The 25266-nt window shown below is 42.3% G+C and overlaps 1 protein-coding gene across 1 annotated transcript in view; it reads right to left on the bottom strand.

The window, feature by feature from the left end:
- The window catches only part of szt2 (SZT2 subunit of KICSTOR complex), a 221123-nt gene that overhangs the window by 78427 nt on the left and 117430 nt on the right, over positions 1 to 25266 (bottom strand). Inside the window, exons 51-56 of the mRNA XM_078560851.1 lie at positions 20977 to 21027; positions 17270 to 17452; positions 13591 to 13782; positions 12564 to 12745; positions 12198 to 12379; positions 1523 to 1620 (exon numbers count right to left, since the gene is read on the bottom strand). Of these exons, the coding sequence (XP_078416977.1) occupies positions 1523 to 1620; positions 12198 to 12379; positions 12564 to 12745; positions 13591 to 13782; positions 17270 to 17452; positions 20977 to 21027 (888 nt within the window). The remainder of the gene's footprint in view (positions 1 to 1522; positions 1621 to 12197; positions 12380 to 12563; positions 12746 to 13590; positions 13783 to 17269; positions 17453 to 20976; positions 21028 to 25266) is intronic.

Genomic DNA, 25266 nt, shown 5'->3' with positions numbered 1-25266 from the left:
CCAGGTCCAACAGTGCCTGCCCCCTTGTTGGACCAGAAACATACTGCTGCAGAAAATGATCTTGAACACATTCCAGGAACTCTCAGCAATCTTGTCCCTTTGCACTGTTCTTATCTCAGTCTATTTTTGGATAATTGAAGTGCCCCATAATAATTACTCTATAATTCTTGCACTTCTTTGCAAATTTGTTTCTCTACATCCCTTCCACTAGTTGGTGGTCTATATCCTACACTGATCAACATTATTGCATCTTTTCCATTACTTACCTATAGCCAGAGAGATTTCATCTTTGACCCCTCTGGAACATCCTCTCTCTCCAGTACTGTAATGCCACCTTTAATCAATACTGCCACTCCACCTCCCTTTTCTTCCTTTGCTGTCTCTCCTAAACACCTTGCACCCAGGAATATTTAACATCCAGTCCTGCCCTTTTTTGAACCAGGTCTCTGTTATAGCAATAGTATCATAGTTCCATTTGTCAACCTGCGCCTGTAGTTCACCAAGATGAAAGCAAAATACTGCGGATGCTGGAAATCAGGTCTGGCAGCATCTGCTGAGTTTTTACTGCACTTTTGTTTTTATTCCTGTCGTTCACCAATCTTACTAACCACACTCCATGCATTCACATACATGCACATTAATCCTGATTTAGGCTTTTTTACTTTCCCTCTTACTCTGAACCCATCTGACTTAGTATCACCTACTCTAATTCTATCATACTCTCAAAGTATTCTATTTACCTTGATCCTACTCTCTGACATATCCTCATCAGTTAATACTTCTCTCCTTCCCACTGCCAGTTTCTTTCCTCTCCACTCTGAATTTTCCCTCAGGCTCCCATCCCCCTGCCAATCTAGTTTAACCCCTCCCCAACAGCACTTGCAAACCTCCCCGTGTAACCTATCCTTCTTGTAAAGGTTCCAACACCTCAGAAATCTAAAGCTCTCCCTCCTAACCCATTTCTCCAGCTACGTGTTGAACTGCTCAATCTTCCTATTCTTATGCTCACTAGCACATGGCACTGGGAGTAATCCTGAGATTACTGCTCTTGAGGTCTTGCTTTATAATTCCTTTTCTGCTGTCCTAAAATCTGCTTTCAAGACCTAATCCCTTTACCTACCTACGTCATTGGTCCCAATGTGGACTGCGACCTATGGGCTGTTCATCCTCCCCCAAAAGAATGTCCTGCGGCCGCTTTGTGACATCTTTGACCCTGGCACCGGGGAGACAGCATACCATCCTGGAGTCAGTGCTGCACAAAGTAGAGCCTAGATTATGTGCTCAAGTTCAGGCTTGAACTCACAACGTTTTGACTCAGAGGCAAGAGTGCTGCTACTGAGCACAGCTGACACCTAGTGTTTCATGTTTCATTTCACAGATTAAACTACAAACAGTTCTGAAAAGACAAATTTACTATTAATTTATCAGGGTTGCTCAGTTATGGATATAAAAAAAAAAGTGCATCATGTCCAAATTCAGCCAGCGTTTAGGATCGTATAAAGAATCCAGATTATGTACTCACCCAGTCTACCCATGAATGCCATCCATTGCTGACATGTGACATGGAAGAGAGGGTGTAGAGATCCCAGGTCTCCTTCCTCCAGCTGGCCAGTCCGTTTCCTGCAGAGAATTAGCAGGCAATAGCAATGACCTTTTTTTTATTTATTACAATGTATTCACCTGCATAGCTTTATGCACGTGCTGGAGCACTACAGTCATTTCTAACTTGTCTATGTAAATTAGAACAAGAACAGATGTTTAATTTTCACTATAATTGAGAACTATTAAATACTCTCTTCCCTCATAGAAATAAATACTTTAACTTAATAAAACCTCCTAATCAGTTGCATGAAAATCTCAATTTAGAGAATAAAAGTCAGATAAAAAGGAGAACGTACACAAGAGTGAAGATCAAAGAGATTGACTCACAGCACTGGATCTCAACATACTTGGGTATTTTTATAAATAATGACCATATCACCTATACTTATCAGAGGGAAACCCAGTGAGACACAGCATATTGATTAGTAATCCCATTCCTACTATTAAAAAACTGCTGAAAACCTAATGTACATTATGTACCAATGCAGCAACAATGTAGACTGATATGGATAGGCACATTATAGCCAAAATTACACTTTCAAGCATATTCGCTAAGAGGGTAGCAGAAGGGCTGCGTAGTAGATCAAGATCCAGATAGGGTGGTTCCTGGCCTTCACTGGCAGTTTTCTTGGGTTATTTTAAGAGATTGAGTCTCTGCCGATCCCAAATATGGCCAACCAGGAGAGCATAAGAAATAGGAGCAGTAGTAGGCCATTCGGCCCCTCAAGCCTTCCCGCCATTCAATAAGATCATGGCTGATCTGCCCCGGGCCTCAACTCCTCTTTCGTGCCAGCTCCTCATGACCTTCAATTCCCCGATATTTCAAAAATCTATCTACCTCCTCTTTAAATACTTTCAGTGATCTAGCCTCCACAACTCCCTGGGGTAGAGAATTCCAGACATTCGCTATCCTGTGAGAGAAGAAATTCCTTCGCATCTCAGGTTTAGATGAGTACCCCCTTATTCTGTAACTATGTCCCCTAGTTCAAGATTCCCCCACTATTGGAAGCATCTTCTCAACATTTAGTCTGTTAAGCCCCCTCAAAATCTTGTATGTTTCAATAAGGTCACCCCTCATTCTTCTAAACTGTAATGAGTAAAGACCTAACTTGTTTAGCCGTTCTTGATAAGTCAACCCCTTCATCCCAGGAATCAGCCGAGTGAACCTCTTTTGAACTGCCTCCAATGCCAGTATATCCTTTTTTAAATACAGGGACCAAAACTGTACACAGTAGTCCAGATGCGGCCTCACCAACACCCTGTACAGTTGTAACAAGACTTCCCTATTTTTAAATTCCAACCCCCTAGCAATACAGGCCAAAATTCCATTTGCCTTCTTAATTACTTGCTGCATCTGCATGCTAACTTTTTGTGTTTTATGCACAAGGACATCCAGGTCCCTCTGTGCTGCACTTTTCTGGAGTGTCTCTCCATTTAAATAATAGTCTGCCTTTTGATTTTTCCTATCAAAGTATATGACCTCACACTTTCCTACATTAAGCTCCACCTGCCAAGTTTTTGCCCACTCACTCAACCTGTCTATATCCCCTTGCAGGTTCCTTATGTTCTCATCACAGCCTATTTTTATATCATGAGCAAATTTAGATACATTACACTCTGCCCTCTCCTCCGTCATTGATATATAGATAGTAAATAATTGAGGCCCTAGGACTCATCCTCCACTAGTTACTTCTTTCCAACCTGAAAAAAGACCCATTAATCCTAACTCTCTGTCTTCTGTGTTAGTTAATCCTCAATCCATGCTAATACAGTTGAGATTCTAAATTGGAGAAAGGCCAATTTTGTGGAAATGAGAAAGGATCTAGGAAGAATGGATTGGCATAAGTTGTTTTCTGGCAAGGATGTGTTCAGTAAGTGGAAGGCATTCAAAGGCGAAATTTTGAGAGTGCAGAGTTTGCATGTTCCTGTCAGGATTAAAGGCAAAGTTAACAGGCATAGGGAACCTTGGTTTTCAAGGGATATTGGCGATCTGGTTAAGAAAAAGAGAGAGGTGTATAGCAGGTATAGGCAACAAGAAACAAATGAGGTACTTGTAGAGTATAGAAAATGTAAGAAAATACTAAAAAAAGGAAATCAGGAAGGCAAAAAGAAGACATGAGGTTGCTTTGGCAGATAATGTGAAGGTAAACCCGAAGGGTTTCTACAAGTATATTAAGAGTAAAAGGATAGTAAAGGACACAATTGGTCCCCTTGAAGATCAGAGTGGTCGTCTATGTGTGGAGCCTCACGAGATGTGGGGAGATCTTAAACAGTTTTTTTGCATAAGTATTTACTCAGGAAACTGGCATAGTGTATAAGGAAGGAAGGGAAACAAGCAGTAGTTTCATGGAACATATAGAGATTAAAGAGGAGGAGGTGCTTGCTGCCTTACAGCGAATAAAGGTAGATAAATCCCCCGGGCCTGACATGATATTCCCTCGGACCTTGAAGGAGACTAGTGTAGAAATTGCAGGGGCCCTGGCAGAAATATTTAAAATGTCCTTAGCCACGGGTGAGGTGCCGGAGGATTGGAGGGTAGCTCATGTTGTTCCGTTGTTTAAAAAAGGCTCCAAAAGTAAACCAGGTAATTACAGGCCAGTGAGCCTGACGTCAGTTGTAGGTAAATTATTGGAAGGTGTTCTGAGAGATCGGATATATAATTATTTGGACAGCCAAGGACTGATTAAGGATAGTCAGCATGGCTTTGTGCGTGGTAGGTCATGTTTAACGAACCTTGTAGAGTTTTTCGAGGAGGTTACCAAGAAAGTAGATGAAGGAAAGGCTGTGGATGTTGTCTACATGGACTTTAGTAAGGCCTTTGACAAGGTCCCACATGGGAGGTTAGGTCAGAAGGTTCAGACACTTGGTATCCATGGAGAGGTTGTAAACTGGATTCAAAATTGGCTGTGTGGGAGAAGACAGAGTGGTAGTGGATGATTGCTTCTCAGACTGGAGGTCTGTGACTAATGGTGTGCCTCAAGGATCTGTGCTGGGACCATTGTTGTTTGTTGTCTATATCAATGATTTGGATGATAATGTGGTAAATTGGATCAGCAAGTTTGCTGATGACACTAAGATTGGAGGCGTTGTGGACAACGAGGAAGGCTTTCAAAGCTTGCAGAGAGATCTGGACCAACTGGAAAAATGGGCCAGAAAATGGCAGATGGAATTTAATGTGGAAAAGTGTGAGGTGTTACATTTTGGAAGGCCAAACCAAGTTAGGACATACACAGTAAATGGTAGGGCACTGAGGAGTGCGGAGGAACAAAGGGATCTGGGAGTTCAGATACATAATTCCCTGAAAGTAGCGTCACAGGTAGACAAGGTTGTAAAGAAAGCTTTTGGCATACTGGCCTTCATAAATCAAAGTATTGAGTATAGGAGTTGGGATGTTATGATGAGGTTGTATAAGACATTGGTGATGCCAACTTTGGAGTATTGTGTGCAGTTCTGGTCGCTTAACTACAGGAAGGATATCAGTAAGATTGAGAGAGTGCAGAGAAGATTTACTAGGATGTTGCCGGGTCTTAAGGAGTTGAGTTACAGGGAACGATTAAACAGGTTAGGACTTTATTCCTTGCAGCATAGAAGAATGAGGGGAGATATGATAGAAGTTTACAAAATTATGAGGGGTATAGACAGAGTAAATGCGACTAGGCTCTTTCCACTTAGATTAGGAGAAATAAACACGAGAGGACATGGCTTTAGGGTGAAAGGGGAAAGGTTTAGGGGGAACATTAGGGGGAACTTCTTCACTCAGGGTGGTGAGAGTGTGGAACGAGCTACCATCTGACGTGGTAAATGCGGGCTCACTCTTAAGTTTTAAGAATAATTTAGATAGATACATGGATGGGAGAGGTCTGGAGGGTTATGGACTAGGTGCAGGTCAATGGGACTAGCAGAATAATATTTCGGCAGTCTAGAAGGGCCGAATGGCCTGTTTTCTGTGCTGTAGTGTTCTATGGTTCTATTACCCCCAACACCGTGAGCTCCTATTTTGTGCAATAACCTTTTATCTGGCACCTTATTGAATGCCTTCTGGAAATCCAAATACACTACATCTACCGGTTCCCCGTTATCAACTCTGCTTGTTATATCCTCAAAGAACTCTAGCAAATTTTTCAAACATGATTTCCATAGAACCATAGAAAAGTTACAACACAGGAGGCCATTTGGCCCATCTTGTCCATGCCAGCCTGAGGACACCCAGGTGCACTTTCTAATCCCACCTTCCTGCATTCGGCTCACAGCCCAGAAGCTTACAGCACTTAAGGTGCAGATCCAGGTATTTTTTAAAAGAGTTTAGAGTTTCTGCCTCTAGCACCAACTTGGGCAGCGAATTCCAGGCACCCATTACCCTCTGCGTAAAAAAGTTCTTCCTCATGTCCCCCCCCACATCTTCTGCCACTTACCTTGAATCTGTGTCCCCTGGTTCTAGAATTCTCCACCAAGGGAAACAATTTTATCCTGTCCACTCTATCTATTCACCTCATAACTTTGTACACCTTTCAGCCTTCTTTGTTCTAAGGAAAATAACCCCAACCTATCCAATCTCTCCTTGTAGCTACACTTTTCTAACCCTGGCAACATTCTTGTAAACCTCCTCTGCATGCTCTCCAGAGCTATTAAGTCCTTCCTGTAAGTGGTGACCAGAACTGCACACAATACTCCAGTTGTGGCCTTGCCAGTGTTTTATACAATTTCACCAGTGTTTTATACACAAAACCATGTTGACTCTGTTTGATTGCGTTAAGCTTTTCTAAATGTGCTGCTATTTGTTCCTTAATAATGGACTCCAGCATTTTCCCAACAACAGATGTTAGGCCGACTGGCCTATAGTTTACTGCTTTTTGTCTCCCTCCCTTCTTGAAAAGGGGTGTCATATTAGCAGTTTTCCAATCCCCTGGGAGTCTCCCGGAATCTAGTGAGTTCTGTAATATTTCAACCAATGCCTCCACTATCTCCTCTGCAGCCACTTCCTTTCAAACCCTTGGATGCAGGCCATCAGGTCCTGGTGACTTGTTTGCCTTTAGTCCCATTAATTTGTCAAATACTTAGTCCCTTGTGATAAGAAACTGTTACATGGGGCAGAATTTTGCCTTCGGATGCCAGGCGAGCCTTAGCGGCGGGCAGACAGCTGACCCCCACCACCAAAACGGGGCCCGCCGCCATTTTGAGTGGGCGGGCCAATTAAGGCCCGCCAAGTGGGCTGCCCGACAGGAAGCGCTATGCGCTTCCTGTGTGGGGGGGGGGGATGGACCCCCAGCTGTCAAAGCGTGCTCTTTCGCGCATGATCTGGATGATAATGTGGTAAATTGGATCAGCAAGTTTGCTGATGACACTAAGATTGGAGGCGTTGTGGACAGCGAGGAAGGCTTTCAAAGCTTGCAGAGGGATCTGGACCAACTGGAAAAATGGGCCAGAAAATGGCAGACGGAATTTAATGCAGAAAAGTGTGAGGTGTCGCATTTTAGAAGGACAAACCAAGGTAGGACATACACAGTAAATGGCAGGGCACTGAGGAGTGCGGAGGAACAAAGGGATCTTGGAGTTCAGATACATAATTCCCTGAAAGTGGCATCACAGGTAGACAGGGTTGTAAAGAAAGCTTTTGGCATACTGGCCTTCATAAATCAAAAGTATTGAGTATAGGGGTTGGGATGTTATGGTGAGGTTGTATAAGACGTTGGTGAGGCCAACTTTGGAGTATTGTGTGCAGTTCTGGTCGCCCAACTACAGGAAGGATATCAGTAAGATTGAAAGAGTGCAGAGAAGATTTACTAGGATGTTGCCGGGTCTTCAGGAGTTGAGTTACAGGGAAAGATTAAACAGGTTAGGGTTTTATTCCTTGGAGCGTAGAAGAATGAGGGGAGATTTGATAGAAGTTTACAAAATTATGAGGGGTATAGACAGAGTAAACGAGAGTAGGCTCTTTCCACTTAGATTAGGAGAGATAAACACGAGAGGACATGGCTTTAGGGTGAAAGGGAAAAGGTTTAGGGGGAACATTAGGGGGAACTTCTTCACTCAGAGAGTGGTGGGAGTGTGGAACGAGCTGCCATCTGACGTGGTAAATGTGGGCTCACTCTTAAGTTTTAAGAATAAATTGGATAGATACATGGATGGGAGAGGTCTGGAGGGTTATGGACTGGGTGCAGGTCAATGGGACTAGCGGAATAATATTTCGGCACAGACTAGAAGGGCCGAATGGCCTGTTTTTCTGTGCTGTAGTGTTCTATGGTTCTATCTCCCTGAGACAATGTCACACAAGATGGGACATGTTAATAAAAATGACATAAACTTTATTAGGCTTTTTAAAAACGGACATGAAACCTCATCCCGCCAGTGGATGAGGTTTCATGCTTTATCAGAAGCCCACTGGGGCTCCTGGCCTTCCTGCCAACCTTAAGGTTGGATGGACAGGTCTTTAATTATCTTAATTAGCCTGTCAATGGCCTTAATTGGCCATTGACAGGTTGGTGGGCGGACAGCTGATTCCGCTGTCCGCCCGCCTTCCTAAAAATTTAAAGGGGCTGGGATGACGTCGGGGGTTCCTCCCGTTGTCATCCCGCATCATTTTCCCGTCGGCGAGCAGGCCCCACCCTCAAATCGCTGACAGGAAAATTCAGGCCATGATCTTTTCTCCCATTAGCTCCTTGCTTATCTGATATCAATGAATGTTTATAGTGTCCTCCACCATGAAGACCAATGCAAAATATTGGTTTAAATTATGTGCCATTTCCCTGTTCCCGGTTATCAATTCCCAAGTTGCATCCTCCAAGGGTCCCACGCTCACTTTAGCTACTCTCTTTTTATATACCCGTAGAAGCTCTTGCTGTTTGTTTTTATATTTCTTGCCAATTTACTTTCATAATCAATTTTCTCCCTTTTTATTAGCTTTTTAGTCATCTGCTGCAGGCTCCTGAAAAATTCCCAATCCTCTGGCCTGCCACTCGTTTTCGCCACTTCGTATGCCTTAGTTTTTGATTGTATGCTCTCTTTAAGCTGCTTTTGTTGACCACGGGTGGTTCATCCTTCGCATCAAGTCCTTCTTTTTGACCAGGATAAATTTTTGCTGAGCATTATGAAATATCTGTTTAAATGTCTGCCACTGCTCATCCACTGACCTTCCCCTTAGTCTATTTTCCCAGCCCACTTTAGACAACTCTTTCTTCATATCTCTGTAATTGCCCTTATTTAAGTTGAGGACACTGGTTTGAGACCAGAGTTGCTCACCCTCAAACTGAATTTGAAACTCTACCATGTTGTGATCACTACCCCCTAAGGGATCCTTAACTACAAGATCTTTTATTAATCCTATCTCATTACACATTACTAGTTCTAAAATAGCCTGTTCCCGGGTAGGTTCTGCAATTTATTGCTCTAAGAAATAATCCCTGATGCACTGTACAAATTCCTCTTCCATGTGACCTCTGCCAATCTGATCTGTCCAGTCAATGTGCAGATTAAAATCACCCATGACAATTGTAGCACCCGTCTTACATGCCTACATAATTTCCCGATTTATACTTTGTCCTACCGTGAGGTAACTCTTCAGGGGCCTATAGATGACTCCCACCCATGACTTCTTCCCCATGCAATTCATTATTTCTACCCAAGCTGAGTCCACATCACATCACGATCTATGGCACCTATATCACTACTCACCACCGCACTGATAACTTCCTTTATTAATAAAGCTGCCCCACCTCCTTTTTCTTTTTGCCTATTTTTCTGGAACGCCCAATACCCTTGAATATCAAGTTCCCAGTCTTGGTCACCCTGCAACCACAACTCTATAATAGCTATCAAGTCATATCAATATATTTCTATTTGTGCCGTCAACTCATCTATCTTGTTACAAATGCTGTGTGCATTCAGATGAAGAGCCTTAAGCTTCGACTTTTTACCATTATTACTCATTCTGTTTCGAATTTCTGCTGCACTCTTCTGCTTATATTTTCTGCCCCTTCCTGTCACACTTTGATTATCGTTCACCTCTTCACTACCCTGCACCTCTGCTCTCTCGTTTATTTTTGATTTTTTTAACTTCCCTTCAATTGAACCCTCCCCCCCACTAATTAGTTTAAAGTCCTATCTATAACCCAAATTATACGATTCGCCAGTACACTGGTCTCAGCATGAAATGAAGCCCGTCCCAACTGAACAGCTCTCTCCTTCCCCAATACTGGTACCAGTGCCCCATGAATTGGAACCCATTTCTCTCACACCAATCTTTGAGCCACGCATTTACCTCTCTAATCTTATTTACCCTACGCCAATTTGCACGTGGCTCAGGTAGTAATCCAGAGGTTATTACTTTTGCAGTCCTGCTTTTTAATTTAGCCCCAATCTGCTCGTAGTCCCTCAGCAGAACCTTTTTCCTAGTCCTGCCCATGTCGTTGGTACCTAGGTGGACCATGACAACTGGATCTTTCCCCTCCTACTCCAAGTTCCTCTCCAGTCCAGAAGAGATGTCCTTAACCTTGGCACCAGGTGGGCAACACAGCCTTCGGGAGTCTCTGTCTTTGCTGCAGAGAACAGCATCTATTCCCCTAACTATGCTATCCCCTATTTCTACTACATTTCTCTTTTCTCCCCTGACTTGAATGGTGCTCTGTACCACTGTGCTGTGGTCAGTTCGCTCATCCTCCCTGCAGTCTGTGCCCTTGTCCACACCGGGAGCAAGAACCTCGTACTGATTGGACAAGGGCACTGGCTGAGGCTCCTCCAAAGCAAAATTCTGAATCCCCATACCTGCCTCACTCGCAGTCACACTCTCCTGTCCCTGGCCATGGACCAAACTTGACTAATCTAAGGGGTGTGACTGCCTCCTGAAACACAGTGTCCAGGTAACTCTCCCCCTCCCTGACGTGAATCAGTGTCCGCAGCTTGGACTCTAGCTCATCAAATCTGAGCCAAAGTTCCTTGAGCAGCCAACACTTGCTGCAGATGTGGTCACCGTGGATCGCGCTGGCGTCCGCCAACTCCCACATACTACAACTGCAACACATTGCCTGCCCAGCCATCTCTACTCTATTTAATTAATTAATTTGGATGATAAATATTTTAAAAGTGAATTTCTTCACTGTACTCTTCGGCTGTAAATAGCATCTCCTGATTTAAATCACTTGGCCAATCAAGGCACACCCAAGTGTAAATTCCCATATACCCAGCCCGGGGGCAGATCAGTAGGTGGATTCCTAGAGAGAAAACAAGTGCACTAGCTTGTTGACGGCAGAAATGAGTTCACCTTGGGAATACAGGTCTCAAGCGTAGCATTGGTAATTTTTACTCCCATTCCTGGATAAGCATCTCAAGTTGTAACAAGTCAGCTCTGTATGGTTTCAATTTGCTGATATTGCACTTACTGGCCTCCATGCACACCAATAAATAAAAACCACAATGGCAGTGGTCATAAATACTCTCCACTCCTTATAGCGACCACGTTCGTGCTTATGTGGTTTGTCCATTACATGCAATGACTGGTAAACGTGGCAGTGATAATAATGTTAAAAATCGTACAGGTCAACTGTGTGGAGTTTGCACGTTCTCCCCTTGTTTGTGTGTGCTTCATCCGGGTGTTCCAGTTTCCTCCCACCGTCCAAAGACGTCCTGGTATGGTGAATTGGCTATGGTAAATTGTCCCCTAGTGCATGCATGCGTGCGTGCGCCCTATGATGGACTGGCGCCCTGTCCCGGGTGTATCCTGCCTAGCGCTCATTGCCTGTCGGGATAGGCTCCGACTCCCCGCGACCCTGAATTGGATGAGGTGGTTCTGGAAAAGTGAGCGAGTGTACAGGTCAAAAGTTAAGTCCTCTAAAAGCCCATAAAGGTCGAGTTGCTGCTGCTTCCTCCAAGCCACGTAATATTTACACCAATACAGACTGCATGGTTTTAATTTCACTCAGCAAAATCACAGTAAATAACTAAGATGAAACTGTACTGTGCAGCTTGTTGTCGGAGCCCTGAGTGACAGGTCACAACTTCAGGATTTCCGCGCTAATCTGCACAAGTCTAATGTCCTGAAGTTGTGGTCAGTTTCCGAGGGGAAATGATGGCAAGCATAGTCCAGTTTGCCCTCAACACCCCTTCCCAACTGCCAGATCCAGCCCATTATTTCTCTTTCGATATCAAATTTGACTCGAATTTGTTCTATTTCCTCCTTTGTCATTCGTTCTGCTTTTCTCGCTATCCTCAAATTTCATTAATTAAGGAGATAAACCATTGGATCTGCTGTTCATACCTTGCCGCACCAATATCAATTTGGATTTCCAGCAATTTGCATCGTAGAAGTAATCCAATCGGAAGCGTCAGGAACAAATTTGTTTCACAGCATTTACTGTGAGTTGTGCCGCTCCAGCAAATTTCAGAAATTAATATTTACTAAGTGGGTGACTGAAATACATTAAAATAGTATTGCGGGGTGAATGAAAGGTAACCGAGCATCTGATTGAACTGCCCGAAATAGCCAGCCCACCTAATACAGTTTAAATGCTGTCTTTGTAATTGATGCCTACGGTATAGGAAATGGTTAGTGCCTTTCACTCGGTATAGCCAACTAACAAGGATGGTCTAAGTGGTGGGAGCCGTACCTTCTTGAAGCAGCCTGCCTCTGTGTTTGCTCTAGTTCCATTGTCGATGCTCGGTCGTGACTTGAAGACTGCTTCAAATGTTCTGTTTTGTGTCTGCGACGAATGCGACTGTCGTCAGTTCTTTCCAAAACAATGTCGTCCGTAGTCTTGGGGGTGCTAGTGTCAGAGAAATCAGTCTTACTCTGAAAAATATAAAGATTCCCATTCACTTTTCACCTCAAGGAAGACTGTCCATCTGGCTCTGCAACACACAGTGGCCTTGCCACCACACTTGTAGTATGGTGCGTGTGCACATGGTTCACTCTGTTGCAGTAACATTTCATGCTTTGGGCATAACATTGTAGGCCCCAATGTTTCTACACTCACCAGCATATCCCAGAAACTACGTCGGCCAGTCTTGCTTGTTGGAGTGGTGGATTCTGAGTTACTTGAGGTGGAGCTTGAAACAGGTACAATTTGCACAGGTACAGGACTGCTTTTACTTCCAATATTATTGCCAGAAAGGATGGTTGCTTCCTTAATCTCTGACCCTGACCTGCTGAATCGGCCTGGCCAATCGGAAAAAAAAAAGTTAAAAAATGCTTGCAATGTGAAAGGCTTTTAAAAAATACATTGGCACTGAAAGTTGGGGGAAACCTGTGAAGTACTCTAAAAGGAGACATTGTATCATTTATCAACAACAATATTTGCATTCAAAAAGTACCTATAATGTAGAAAAACATCTCAAGGCCCTTCACAGATGTGTAATCAGACAAAAATGGATACTGAGAAAAAGAAAACATTGGGAGGCAGGACCTAAACCTTAGTCAAAGAGCTTCTTAAAGGAGATGTGGGAAGTGGAGGTGGAGGGTTTAGGGAAGGCATTCTAGGACGTGGGGAACAGGTGGTTAACTTTACAACTGCCAGCGTTGGGAGTGAAGGAAACAAGTGGAGGTGGAGGGGTTTAAGGAGGGATTCTAGAACATGGAGAATAGGTGCCACCAGTGATGAAGGGAGGGCAGGGATGCACAAGACCAGAATCAGGAGTTCATAAAGTTCTGAGGGATTATGGGGCTGCAGGGGGTTATAGAGTTAAGGACAGGGAAGACCGTGAAGCATTCTAAACATAGGGATCAAACTTTGAAATTGGAAGCATTTGTGGATCAGGAGCCAATGCAGGTCAGCAAGGACAGGGATGACAGGTGAGCAGGATCTTATGTGGAACAGGGTCTGAGCAGTAGAGTTTTGGATGAGCTGGAACTCAATCCATCCCACTTAAAAGTGTAACGCAACACCTTTCTCATATCAATAAGCATTCCCACAGATCTGCAAAAATAGCCTGGAATACATGGTTATTGTTTATAACAACATTTGTCCACTTTTCTGAGTGAGTGAGTGAATTTTAAACTCTTACCATTTGTATCAATGTCTGGTGTGGCCATGACTGGACAGTAGGATTCCACACAGAGTGGGCACTGAAGCATTCGAAATTCCATTACAACATCACAAAGAGCATGACGGAGACCATTCTGAAGTTTGTCAGTAAGTTGCAATAGGCTGATGTTTCCCTGTTCCCAGATATCAAAGCGTATAAGGGTGTTTGGGTCTAAAGTGATAACACAGTGATTAAACTCTGCAGTTAAGTGGTTCAGCTGTACAATCTATCTCGGGATGATCGGTTCTACCCACATTCTGTCATGTGCACCTGTATGTGTCTATATACTGTTCAGTGACACCTTGGGTGAGATGGTTACACCTGAATGCTCAAAGAAGACATGATGCATCACATTGCTGTGCAGATACCACACTACACTCCATGCGCATGAGACCAGGGATGAAACTTAACAAGTGTTAACTGTTCTTATGAGTTGTTATGTGAAGAGCTGGTCACACCTGAAGTGGAAACAAGCCAAGGCACTCGCTCTTTTCAAAAGAAAAGGGAAAGGACAAAATCAGTCAACTATGGACCTATTAGTCTTACATCATTGACAAACAAAATAATGAAATGAAAATTAGTAACAAATAAAAAATGGTAGCCAGGGTGGTTTCAAAATGTTGCCTGACCAAGCTGCTTGACCTTTATGGTAGTGACTTTCCAGTGGACATTGGAAAACCTTATGATGTAGTGTACCTCACTGTCCAGCAAATTTTTGATAAAATTCTCCATGACGAGTGTGCGAATCAAGCTGAACGTAGTATCCATCCTGGTTAAACCTTGCAAGTGGTAAGAAATTGGTGCAAAGTAGGATGCAGTAGGTACTAATTAGTGGAATGTCAGTAGGGGTGGTGTACAAAGTAGATGTGCTAAAGTCAAAGCTAAACTAAATTAAAATTATGAAGGGACGGGGCAGACTAAATAGAAACAGACTGTTTGCAGTGGCTGAGGAGTCTAGAAGAAAAGGACAGGAACATAAGAAATTTATGAGAGTAGGAAATGCTATTTTTACACAAAGGATAGTGAGGCTGTGGAATGCATTAGTGGAGTTAATGATTGAAACAGAGGCTGCATCATCACTTAAGAGCAGGTTAGATAGGTGGTAGAAGGGAAGGGAAATGAAGGTACAAAGGTGGACACGTGGCATTAGCATTTACTGGAGCTAACTTGGAGAATAAAGAACAACGTGGACTTTTGAGCAAAGCAGCCCACTCCTGTGCTGTAATGTTGATGTAATTTTATGTAACCTGGATTTAGAAATGCAGCATTAAGTTTATAAAAATGACAGAGCACATTAAATTAGGGGAACAGTCAAATAGCTCAAGGAGGACTTAATCAAAATTTTCAAGTGGACAAATGCAGATGAAACTCGGCACACAGAAATGTTACACATTGATAGAAGAGGGCAGCATACATATTTCCAGGAACTGTGTCAAAACTGCCAAAACAGGAAGTTGAAATAGATCCGAGAGTGATGTAGACTTTGGAGCAGCAATCACAATGCAAACAGAGCTGAGCGATGCCATCAAATCAGTGGAGTGTACAGCTGAGGCTGTCATTCTAAATGTATATAATGCTCTGCTGAGGCCACACTAATCAAGGTGTAACCTCTGCAGAGCACTATATGAACATATGAAAATGATGCAGAGGAAAGGATGGGCTGGTCTGCCCCACACTCATGATGCCTGGAAAACTTCCTACCTCTCATTCCCAGCCATATCTCCAAAAAGTGTCTACTATCTCCAATTGACCTTCAGTGGAATTACCAAAAACAACAATCTGCATTTATATAGTGCTTGAATGTATTGAAACATCCACTATTGACTCCCTCACCATCATCATCCTGCAGGTCAGCATTGAGCAGAAATCTAACTGGAGCAGCCGTATAAATCATGTAGCTACAAAATTACGTCAGGGGCAGGATATTCAGCAGCAAGTAACTCATCTTCTGGTGACTTTCCACCACCTACAGGCCACAAGTCAGGAGTATGTTGGAATTCTTGCCTGGATGAGTGCAGTTCCAACAACACTCAAAAAGTTTGGCACCATCCAGATCAAAGCAGTCCACTTGATCAGCACCCCATCCACTACCTTAAACATTCACTCTCTCCATCACCAGCGGACGCTGGCCACAGCGTGTGCCATTTACAAGAAGCTCTGCAGCAACTCTCCAAGGTTTCTTCAATGACATCTCCCAAACCAGTGACCTCCACCTAGAAGAACAAGGGCAGCAGGCACATGGGAAAAACGCCATCTTCAAGTTCCCTCCGAGTCCCACACCATCCTGACTTCGACCTATAACACTGTTCCTCCATCAGCACTGGGTCAAAATCCTGGAACACTCTCCTTAACAGGACTACGGGAGTACATTCATCACACAGACTGAAGCAGCATTGAAGGCGGCTCACCATCCCTTTCTAAAAGGCAAGGAGAGGCGGCCAATAAATGCCCCTATTGCCAGTGCCAACCACATCCACTGAATACATAAGTTAATGGTTTTCTTAAAAAAAGACAAGGGAAACATCCAAACCCTGGAAGGAATGCAGGGAATGCCTCAGAGTACTACGTCACAAAGAAATGTTGGAACAATTTGACTTTTCAGTTTTGAGAGGGGATAATTAAAAGATGGTATCATTGAAGCATGCAAGATTCTACGGAATACAAAGTGGAACTTTGAATAACAACACCATCAATCAAGTTCCTCATCATCAACATCTTAGAGGAGCTGAACCGGACCAGCCATATCAGCAGTGTGGTTACAAAACAGAGCAATGGCTGTATACTCTGCCTTGTATGACTCAACTCCTAACCCATCAAACCTATCCATCTACAAGCTTCAATTCAGAGGTATGATGGAAGATTCACCATAGACCTGGATAGATGCAGGCAAAACAACATTCAAGAAACTCGACATCATTCAAGACAATGTGCTCCTGCCACTGCACTCAACATTCACATCCCTCCGCTCCTGCACACTCCCATCATCAATTCATATGGGCACAGTATGTACAATGTACAGAACGCACTACAGTAACTCACTTTAACAGCAGCTCCCTCCCCTGTGATCTCTATTGCCAACAGCAGAAGGCCATGAGAACATCAACTCTGCAAAGTTCTCCCCAAGTCAGATACCATCCTGACCTGGACATATCACATTTTCTTCAGTGCCAATGGAAATCTTTGAATTCTCCATCTATCAACATTGTGAGACCACCACCATCATCAGGAGTGCAGCAGCTCAAGAAGGTCTAACATCATCTTTGCATGATTAGTAGGAACGGACACTATATACAACCTTGCCCACTTCACCCACATGCCAAAGAACAGATTAAAAAATTCTCACACCTCTGTCTCCCAACGGCCCCTAACCATCAATAAACTGTGGCAAGGTGAAATAAAACAAGTTAAATAAACATCTAAAGCTAAGACAGACTGCTTCTAGTTTAATTGCGCAGTCTCATTCTTCCATCCATCAGCAGTGATAAAAGTTTAATCATAATGGAGTGGATTTTCCTCTACAACTACATTTATTAAGAAAATGTATTCTTGAGCATGCCAATGATACTCATAAGGGAGCATTTAATTCCCAGCCCTTTTATTGTCAGGGCATTAAGGATCAACTAGATATATATCTATTTGAAAACGCAGTGGCAGTTACCCGATGTTTTTCCGTTAGAGCTGCTCTCATATCTGGAGACACTGGTCAGCTTGTTGAAGTCTGCCTCCTGAATGAGATCCATGGAAAAGCATAGTTTGGAAGGGTCAGTTTGCTCTTGCTGTTGCACTGTTGGTATGGAGTTTCCATGCTGATCCACAACAGATAAGGCGATACAGGCAATGCCTGGGGTAAACACAGACCAAATAAAATGATTCTGATCAGTACATGGCACATGCATAAAACTCAGAAAGGTGATATTAAAACAAGTCCGTTACCTGAAATTCCACATTAGTTCATCAAACCAAAATATCTTTCAGCTATACCATTGTCACCAAAACTTTACAGCTTTGCTTTGTACATAGCTCTTTCTTGGCCATTCAAATGTATGGTATTAGCTCATCCCAAATTTTCCAAAGAATCTGGACACAAGAGACTGTCAAAATCAGTACACACAGACAAATACTGCAAGCTTTGGTGCTTGGGTGGCAACTTCAATTTGGAAAGTGCTCATTTTGCCTTTTTATTTGTCTCTACTTCAAAGATTGGATTCCATGAGAAACATACGCTGAATCAGCAAGCGTAGAAATGCATTGCTCCATTTCCAAATATTAGTGTTAAGGAATGATCAATGTGGGGTTATAAAATATTGAGGTTTGCTACCAAGGGATTTTCAGCACACGCAGAAGATCTAAATTTAATCACCGAAGTGAACTCAGTGTGTCAGTTATGGAAGTAAGAATGCTGTCATCATGCCAATACCCTTGTTAAGAACTAACCTCACAAACACACTGAAAATATTAAGTGTCTTTATTCAGGAAAATGCAAATTGCAATTTTATTCCTCAAAACAGCATTGGATAGAATTATATATACAATTTCATGATCACATCATATAGTAAGTGATGTTAAATCTTACAAGAAAAATATTATGGAAAGGTGGAAGAGCAATGTGGCAGTGGGCATGTTTATATTCACCTTGCTAATTTCTGAGTGCAGGATCGATAGCCAAGCTCACTCAGAACACAGCTCGATAATCCTGCATAATAATAGTGTTCATTGTACACTGAACTTTTTCTGAAGCTTTATATCAAAAATATTTATATCAAAATGCAAATGAAAATCATGAGCAACTCAACAAGAGTCTATAAAATGGCATTAAACTATTTAAATTGTCCTTCAATGTAGTATTGGAAAACCTAAAACCATAATGGTCAAACATTTTACCCTGTTCCAAGAATATTTCAGAAACTCTTCTTGCCTTCTTTTACCTGCTGGAATTCCAGAGTCCCAGGAAGCTTGGGACTGGAGTTTCAATTGCTGCTGGGGTGAGCACGACCCAAGATATCAGGTGCACTATTTAAGAGTTAGCTACCTGCAAATGACAGAGCACCAGTGCTACAGGAGACTGCACCTGTTCAGGCAGTTGGTCTCAGACATATGTGCTCTGGTTCACAATGGCCTGAGGCCTCATGGCTCCCATTGCAGTCCCCTGCCTGTAGCCATCAACGTCACCTGGCATTGAATTTTTATGTTGCTGAAAAGAGAGACATGTTACTGAAGCTTTTCATCTTGCACTCATCAGGACAAATGCAAGAATGCCAAATTTCAAATGATTACAACGATTTATTATACAGAAGAAAAAGGTTGGTTGGCAAGAAAACTCTGATTGGCCAAGGCATTGTCATGGAGAAAGCAACGGGGATCTATAGGCTCCCTAAATTTCTAGGTAATTCAAAAATGGCACAAGACTTGAACATATTCCTTTTATTTACAGAGAACAGGGCTCTGCATGTGAATGTATATTGCTTCTAGCATGTGTAAATGAGCCACGTTATGATCTCGACTGATTATCTTAAATCGATTGTTAGTGCAGCTATTAGCTACCCAGGATTGTTCAGGAAGTGCTGCCCAATCGTGAAATCACATCCACAGCAGACATTTTGTTTTGGATTTTGGAAGTGTGGGCTGGTTAAGTATGGTCTGTATTCTGCTTATTATGAACTGAAGGAACATGCTGTTTGATACAATCAGCCAATTGCTGGGACATACGACCGACATACCTGGCATCACATTGGCACTGAATTTCATACATAACGTTGCTCAACTGTGAGGTAGGAAGAATATCTTTTTGGACTGAAGGCAGCATCCTGCTAGTGGAAAATACCACTCATGTAGCCACTGCATAATAGCAGCATGAAAATGCTCGCTCCATCTGTTGTTCAAATTTTTGAGATACTTTGCCTTTCAAGGGTAATTTGAGGTAGACCAGACACTTTTTAGCTCCGAAAGCCCTTTAAGATCTTATCAGCAATCTTGTAAATAGGGCCCTAGCCACTTGCTCACCTTGCTAGCTTGACACAAAAATAGACTTATCAAAGCTATCCTTCGAGACAATGGCTATCCTGATCAGATCATGTTTGCTGTGCGTCGCAGAAACTTGCAAACGGGCCAAAGGCCGCCGGTTTCAGACCTGAAAGGTTCCCGCTCTACTTCACATTGCTCTGGAAAGGCAAACTCTCTCAAAAATTTGAACAACAGGTTCTAACTAAAGTTATGAAGCTTATTTTTCCCCTAAGCTCAAAATGTTAAGGTCACCAAGATGACAGCATCAGACTAGAAGAACTGAAATAACTGAAGAAGGGTCATACGGACTCGAAATGTTAACTCTGTTTCTCTCTCCACAGATGCTGTCAGGCCTGCTGAGTTTTTCCAGCATTTTCTGTTTTTATTGTAGAAGAACTGAACATCTTTCTACTTCACATAGCCCAATATCCACTCTATTCTGATTTTAAAATGCCTGATTTTTGAGCAAGCTGAAATGCACACCTAATTCAGAAGGGAGTCTCATACATTTATGCTAAAACAAATATGCCAATCGGGCCAAATAGAGCAAAGCACCAAAAGGGGCTGGGCTGACAATTATCACCAGATCTGAAGATCAGGGGGCCTTTCAAACAAGCTTAAACCTTTCCTTTGTGAGAGCCAGGGGGAGTAGGAGCGTTCCACTGGGCCACACAAATGAAAAGTTTGTGGTTCATTAACCACTGACTACCCAGGTACCCCCATTCAGACCCTATTCCTGAAGTTACCTAGGGCCTATATGGGTGGGTGATTTACTACATGACTACATACTGGGAAGATGTCAAACCAAATAGTTAAATTTGGACCACTTCTACTTGAATTCGACAATGATCTCAATTATTTTAACGTTAAATACCCAAAGTTCATAGCAATTCCATTGGGGCTTTGGAAGCCATTAAACCAATGCAGACCACTGTGCAAGTCACCACCTTCGAAGCTGAAGTTTAGCTTTTGAAAGCAAGGGAAATACCAGCTTTGTAAACAAGTGGGGTGCCAAATTCAATGGTCTGGGAGAGTCATAATGAACAACAATTGTCAGGATGTATATTATCAAACAGTCTAAAGAATATCAATATTCTAATACAAAACATGCAGCAGAGAGCAATAGCAGAACATGCAGTGATATCATAACACTATTTCCCCACCCTGCTCAAAAGTTTACATACTAAACTAATTATAGCATTTGATTTCATACTATTAGTGTACTAAAACACTCAGCCAAGATGACCAAAACAAGAATGGAAACGAAATAGGATTGAGAAGTTTGGGGAAGACAAAAACTAAAAAAAGAAAGCAGTGAGGAAGGGTTTTAATAGCACACTGCTGCATCTACAAATTAAGAAATACCTTGGAATTGGGAGGGTGGAAATAGATGCTGCACAAGTTCCACCATGGTACCTACATCAATGAAAGAACATTCATAGATAGCTTGTTCACCTAAAACACCTTCAACACCAATAATTAATAAAGGAGAGGCTCTACACATGCTGAACAAACTCTAGGATGGAAAAATAACTACAACAAAGACAACAAAATGCACATGATAAGGACTTACTAGCCACTGCCCTAGTGTGAGAGAGAACGAGGCACAAACTAGAAAAAAGGAATGCAGGCACATCCGGTCCATTGGTGCCCAGATAGAACAGTAAAATAATTTTATACTTCCGAGCATAGAGAAAATACACTGCTGGGATCTTGCCCTGCACATGTCACAGTTCAAGCTATTTGTGAGAGAACAGCAAGATTCAGCATTTTAAAACACCACTGCTTCACAAAAAACTGGCAAAACTGTGGAAGGAATGCTTTGCCCAAAAGAAAATTTTGCTTTCTTTTATATATGTATAATATATATATATATTTGCTCATGGGACGTGGGCATCGCTGGCTAGGACACCTCTAATTGCCCTTGTTCAGAGGGCATTTAAGCATCATCCACATTGCTGTGGGTCCAGAGTCAAATGTAAGCCAGACCAGATAAGGATGGAAAATTTGCTTCCCTAAAAGACATTAGGGAACTAGATGGGTTTTACGACAATCAGCAATGATTTTGTGGTCATCGCTAGACTTATAATTTCAGATTTTTATTGAATTCAAATTTTTGCCATAGTGGGATTTGAATCCGGGTCCCCTGAGCATTACCTGGGTCTCTGGAATACTAGCCCAGTGATAATATCACCCTGCCACTGCCTCCCCCTTCCACCAATGAGTAAATATCAGAGAAGGTGGGGCACCATTGCTACCTGTTGGACAGCAAGGAAAAAATAGGAGTTTGAGACAATGTGATCTCCTTAATTATCCACTTAAATAGTGATACCCAATTGTAACTGCAATTCATTAAAAAAATCTACTAATCCAAGAAACTGGAAAAGGAAAAGTGCAAAAGAAACGATCCACAAGAAAAAAAACTATCCAACAAAGAGAAAGTGGTGCAGGGCAAGTTTGATCTCCCAAGCTGCCAATGTCTTGTTTTCAACTGTGATATTGTGGAAGAGTCTGTCAAAGAGCACAGATACTTCACCATGAACTGTGGATGGGGAAGTGTTGCACCTAGGTGAGTTTACACTTTCTAACTGTCAGCCCCTCACAGCACAACTGGAACCTTGAGAACAAGCTGCTCCCTGACTTCTTAGTATCGATCTGTTTATGGTGCCATTTTAAGGGGCACAGCAAGTTGTGTGGATGGAAGTAGAAAGTTAGAAAGGGGCATTAAACAATGGCAGATGGAGTTCAATGTGGGGAACTCTGAGGACATTTCTTTGGATCAGAGAAAGGCAACTCAGAATATTTTCTTAATTTGGGTCATATGGATTTATGGATTAAATAATGGATTGAAACAACAACATCCGAGTAGCTGTACATAGTTTTTAAATGTTCTTTGCATTTTTAATTTGCACTACAGGTAGGTGGTGGTCTTTAGTCATCATTCTCACTGATGATATGATTTTCTGTAGAGAAGCTGTAGAGGACCACTTTTCCATTTCAAGTTGCTTGGATTAGAGGGTTGTTTAATGTATTGCAGCAAAGTAAAGGGAGTTAGCTACTCTATACTGGAAATGCTTAATGCTTGAAATTTAGGTGTTAGATACAGAAATCAACAAAAAAGCGAGTGCACAAGTACAAACATTAATTGAAAAGGCTAACAGAATGCTAGCCTTTACCAAAAGGGAGTTGGAATACAAAGGCAAGGAAATGATGTACACAGTTATACACAGTTTTCATCAGATGCTGTCTGGAGTACTGTGCTCAGTCTTGGCACCGAACCCCTGGAAAGATGTACTATCCTTGGCATGAGTACAGTACACAATCACCAGAAGGAAACCAGAGAGTAAGTAAAAGGTTAGGTTACGAAGATAGATTGCATAAGCTTGGCTTGTATTGACTTGAGTTTACAAAGTTGAGGGATGGTCTAACCAAGGAGATTAAAATCATAAAGGAATTTGATAGGATGGATACAGAGAAACCATTTCTTTTGGTGAGGAAATCCAGAGCAGGTGGGAATAATCTTAAAATTAAAGCCATTTAGGAGTGAATTAGGAAGCATTTTTTTCATACATGGGGTACTGTGTATTTGAAATGCTGTGAATGCTGTTGAAATTATTGAGACTGAAATTAATTGATTTTTTGGGGGTTAGGATATCAAGGAACATGAAACAAATGAGGTAAATGGAAATGAGAAACAGATCAGCCTTGATCTAATTGAACTGGCAGGAAGAGCTGAATGGCCTAATCCTGTTCCTGAGCATGACGATGAGTGACTGGGGATTCAGGGCCCCTTAGAAAAATCCAAATCAAAAGATGTAAGTGTCTAGGCTTAGTAATATCGGCAGGTTGCTTAGGCTAGCGTATCATTGTGCGGTGAAAGGTTGCAAGGCATTAGCAGTTCCTCATAGAGAAGGATATGAGCAAAAACAGGATGCTCAGCTACTGCTGAGTGAATCTCAATGACAATCTGCAGTGGCACAGCAAAATAACTGGAAGCAGAGTACTTTTTGCCCATTAACTTGGTAGAGTGATGTGCAGTAGAAAATGTATTACTTGTATTAGTGAATTTTAAAAGCAATCAAGACCATCATTAAAATGCAGTAACAAGGTCTTTTTTCACCAACTGGAAAATTCATAACATTGTCAGCTTATTGTTACCATGGTGAGCAATGTGCAGTAACCCTAATGTAATTCAGTGTGAAGACTGATCATTAAAAAAAATTTCCTTTGAGTTTAACAAACATTGACATGCCAGATTCACCCAAGCAGGAATTTTAATCTGGCTTTAGATTTTGTTAAGTACAATTTAAATTATTATTGTTATCAGCTATTTTTCAAAAGAGGGATTTGAATGCTGCAGAACTGTGGCAGTTTTCTTTCACTGCCCTATCTCCTATCCATGCCCAAATCAGCATTGCTTTTCACCCAAAGTTCCTTCCAAAATTGTTACTTTGCTCTGCTTATTTCCCTACAATAGTCATACTTTCTCCTTATTTCCTTCCTTCCCCTTATGACAGCATTGGTTCTCCTCGTTACCTTTCTCCTTCATCACAGCAGTAATTATACTTCCCACTTTCCTCCCAACGCCCACAAATGTATTAGCTCACGTAAAACCTCAGTTCCCGCAGCACCATGACTTATTTCTGGCTCCCCATCTCATCTCCCTTTGTCTTGCTCCCCTTTGTGCCGCGTAACATCATCCTTCCTATGCCCTCTGCTTTCCACCTTTGGCTGCTTTGTTTTACCTTCTCCGACGTATATTCCCATACCTCTCATGTATTTTGGCAGCACAAATTCTTGTTCAGTCTTCACGCTGCATGACATCACCGTTCTGTTTCGCCTGCTCCACAGCAGCACCATTTCAACTTCCAATCCCATCCTCGGAAGAAGCACCACTCCACTATTTAACCTACAGCAGGATCGGTTTCCTTCCCCCTACCCCTTCTCCTGCAGTTATATATTTTCCCATCCCCTTCATCTGTCCCTCCCCATTATAGTGCCACAGCCATTATCCAATAGAAGCAATTTTCAAATTCACAATGTGACACAGGCCTTTTAACCTTGGATTCAAACCCAGACAATACTTTTGGGATGAAAGTCTCTGCGAAATGAGAGAATTTATAATAGAGAACAAGGAAACGGCAGAGCAATTAAACAACTACTTTAATTCTGTCTTCATGGAGGAAGGCACAAATAACTTCCAAGAAATACTAGGGAAGCGAGAGTCTAGTGAGGAGGAGGAATTGAAGGAAATTAGTATTGCTAAGAAAGCAGTGCTGGAGAACGTAATGGGATTGAAAGCCAATAAATGCAGTATAACGTGGATAAGTGAGAAGTTATCCACTTTGGTAAGAGAAACAGAATGGCAGGGTATTATTTAAATGGTGGTAGATTGGGAAATGTTGACATACAAAGGGACCTGGATGTCCTTGCACACCAATCACTGAAAGCAAGCATGCAGGTACAGGAAGCAGTTAAAAAAGCAAATGGTACGTTGGCCTTCATTGCGAGAGGACTTGAGTACAGGAGTAAGGATGTCTAACTGCAGCTGTACAGGGCCTTGGTGAGACCACACCTGGAGTATTGTGTGCAGTTTTGGTTTCCTTACCTAAGAAAGGATATGCTTGCCACAGAGGGAGTGCAGTGAAGGATCAC

This window comes from Cetorhinus maximus, chromosome 17, assembly GCF_964194155.1.
Source record: "Cetorhinus maximus chromosome 17, sCetMax3.hap1.1, whole genome shotgun sequence".
Lineage (NCBI taxonomy): Eukaryota > Metazoa > Chordata > Chondrichthyes > Lamniformes > Cetorhinidae > Cetorhinus > Cetorhinus maximus.
Note: the sequence above shows the minus strand (reverse complement) of the source record. Positions and strands in the feature narration are given on the sequence as shown.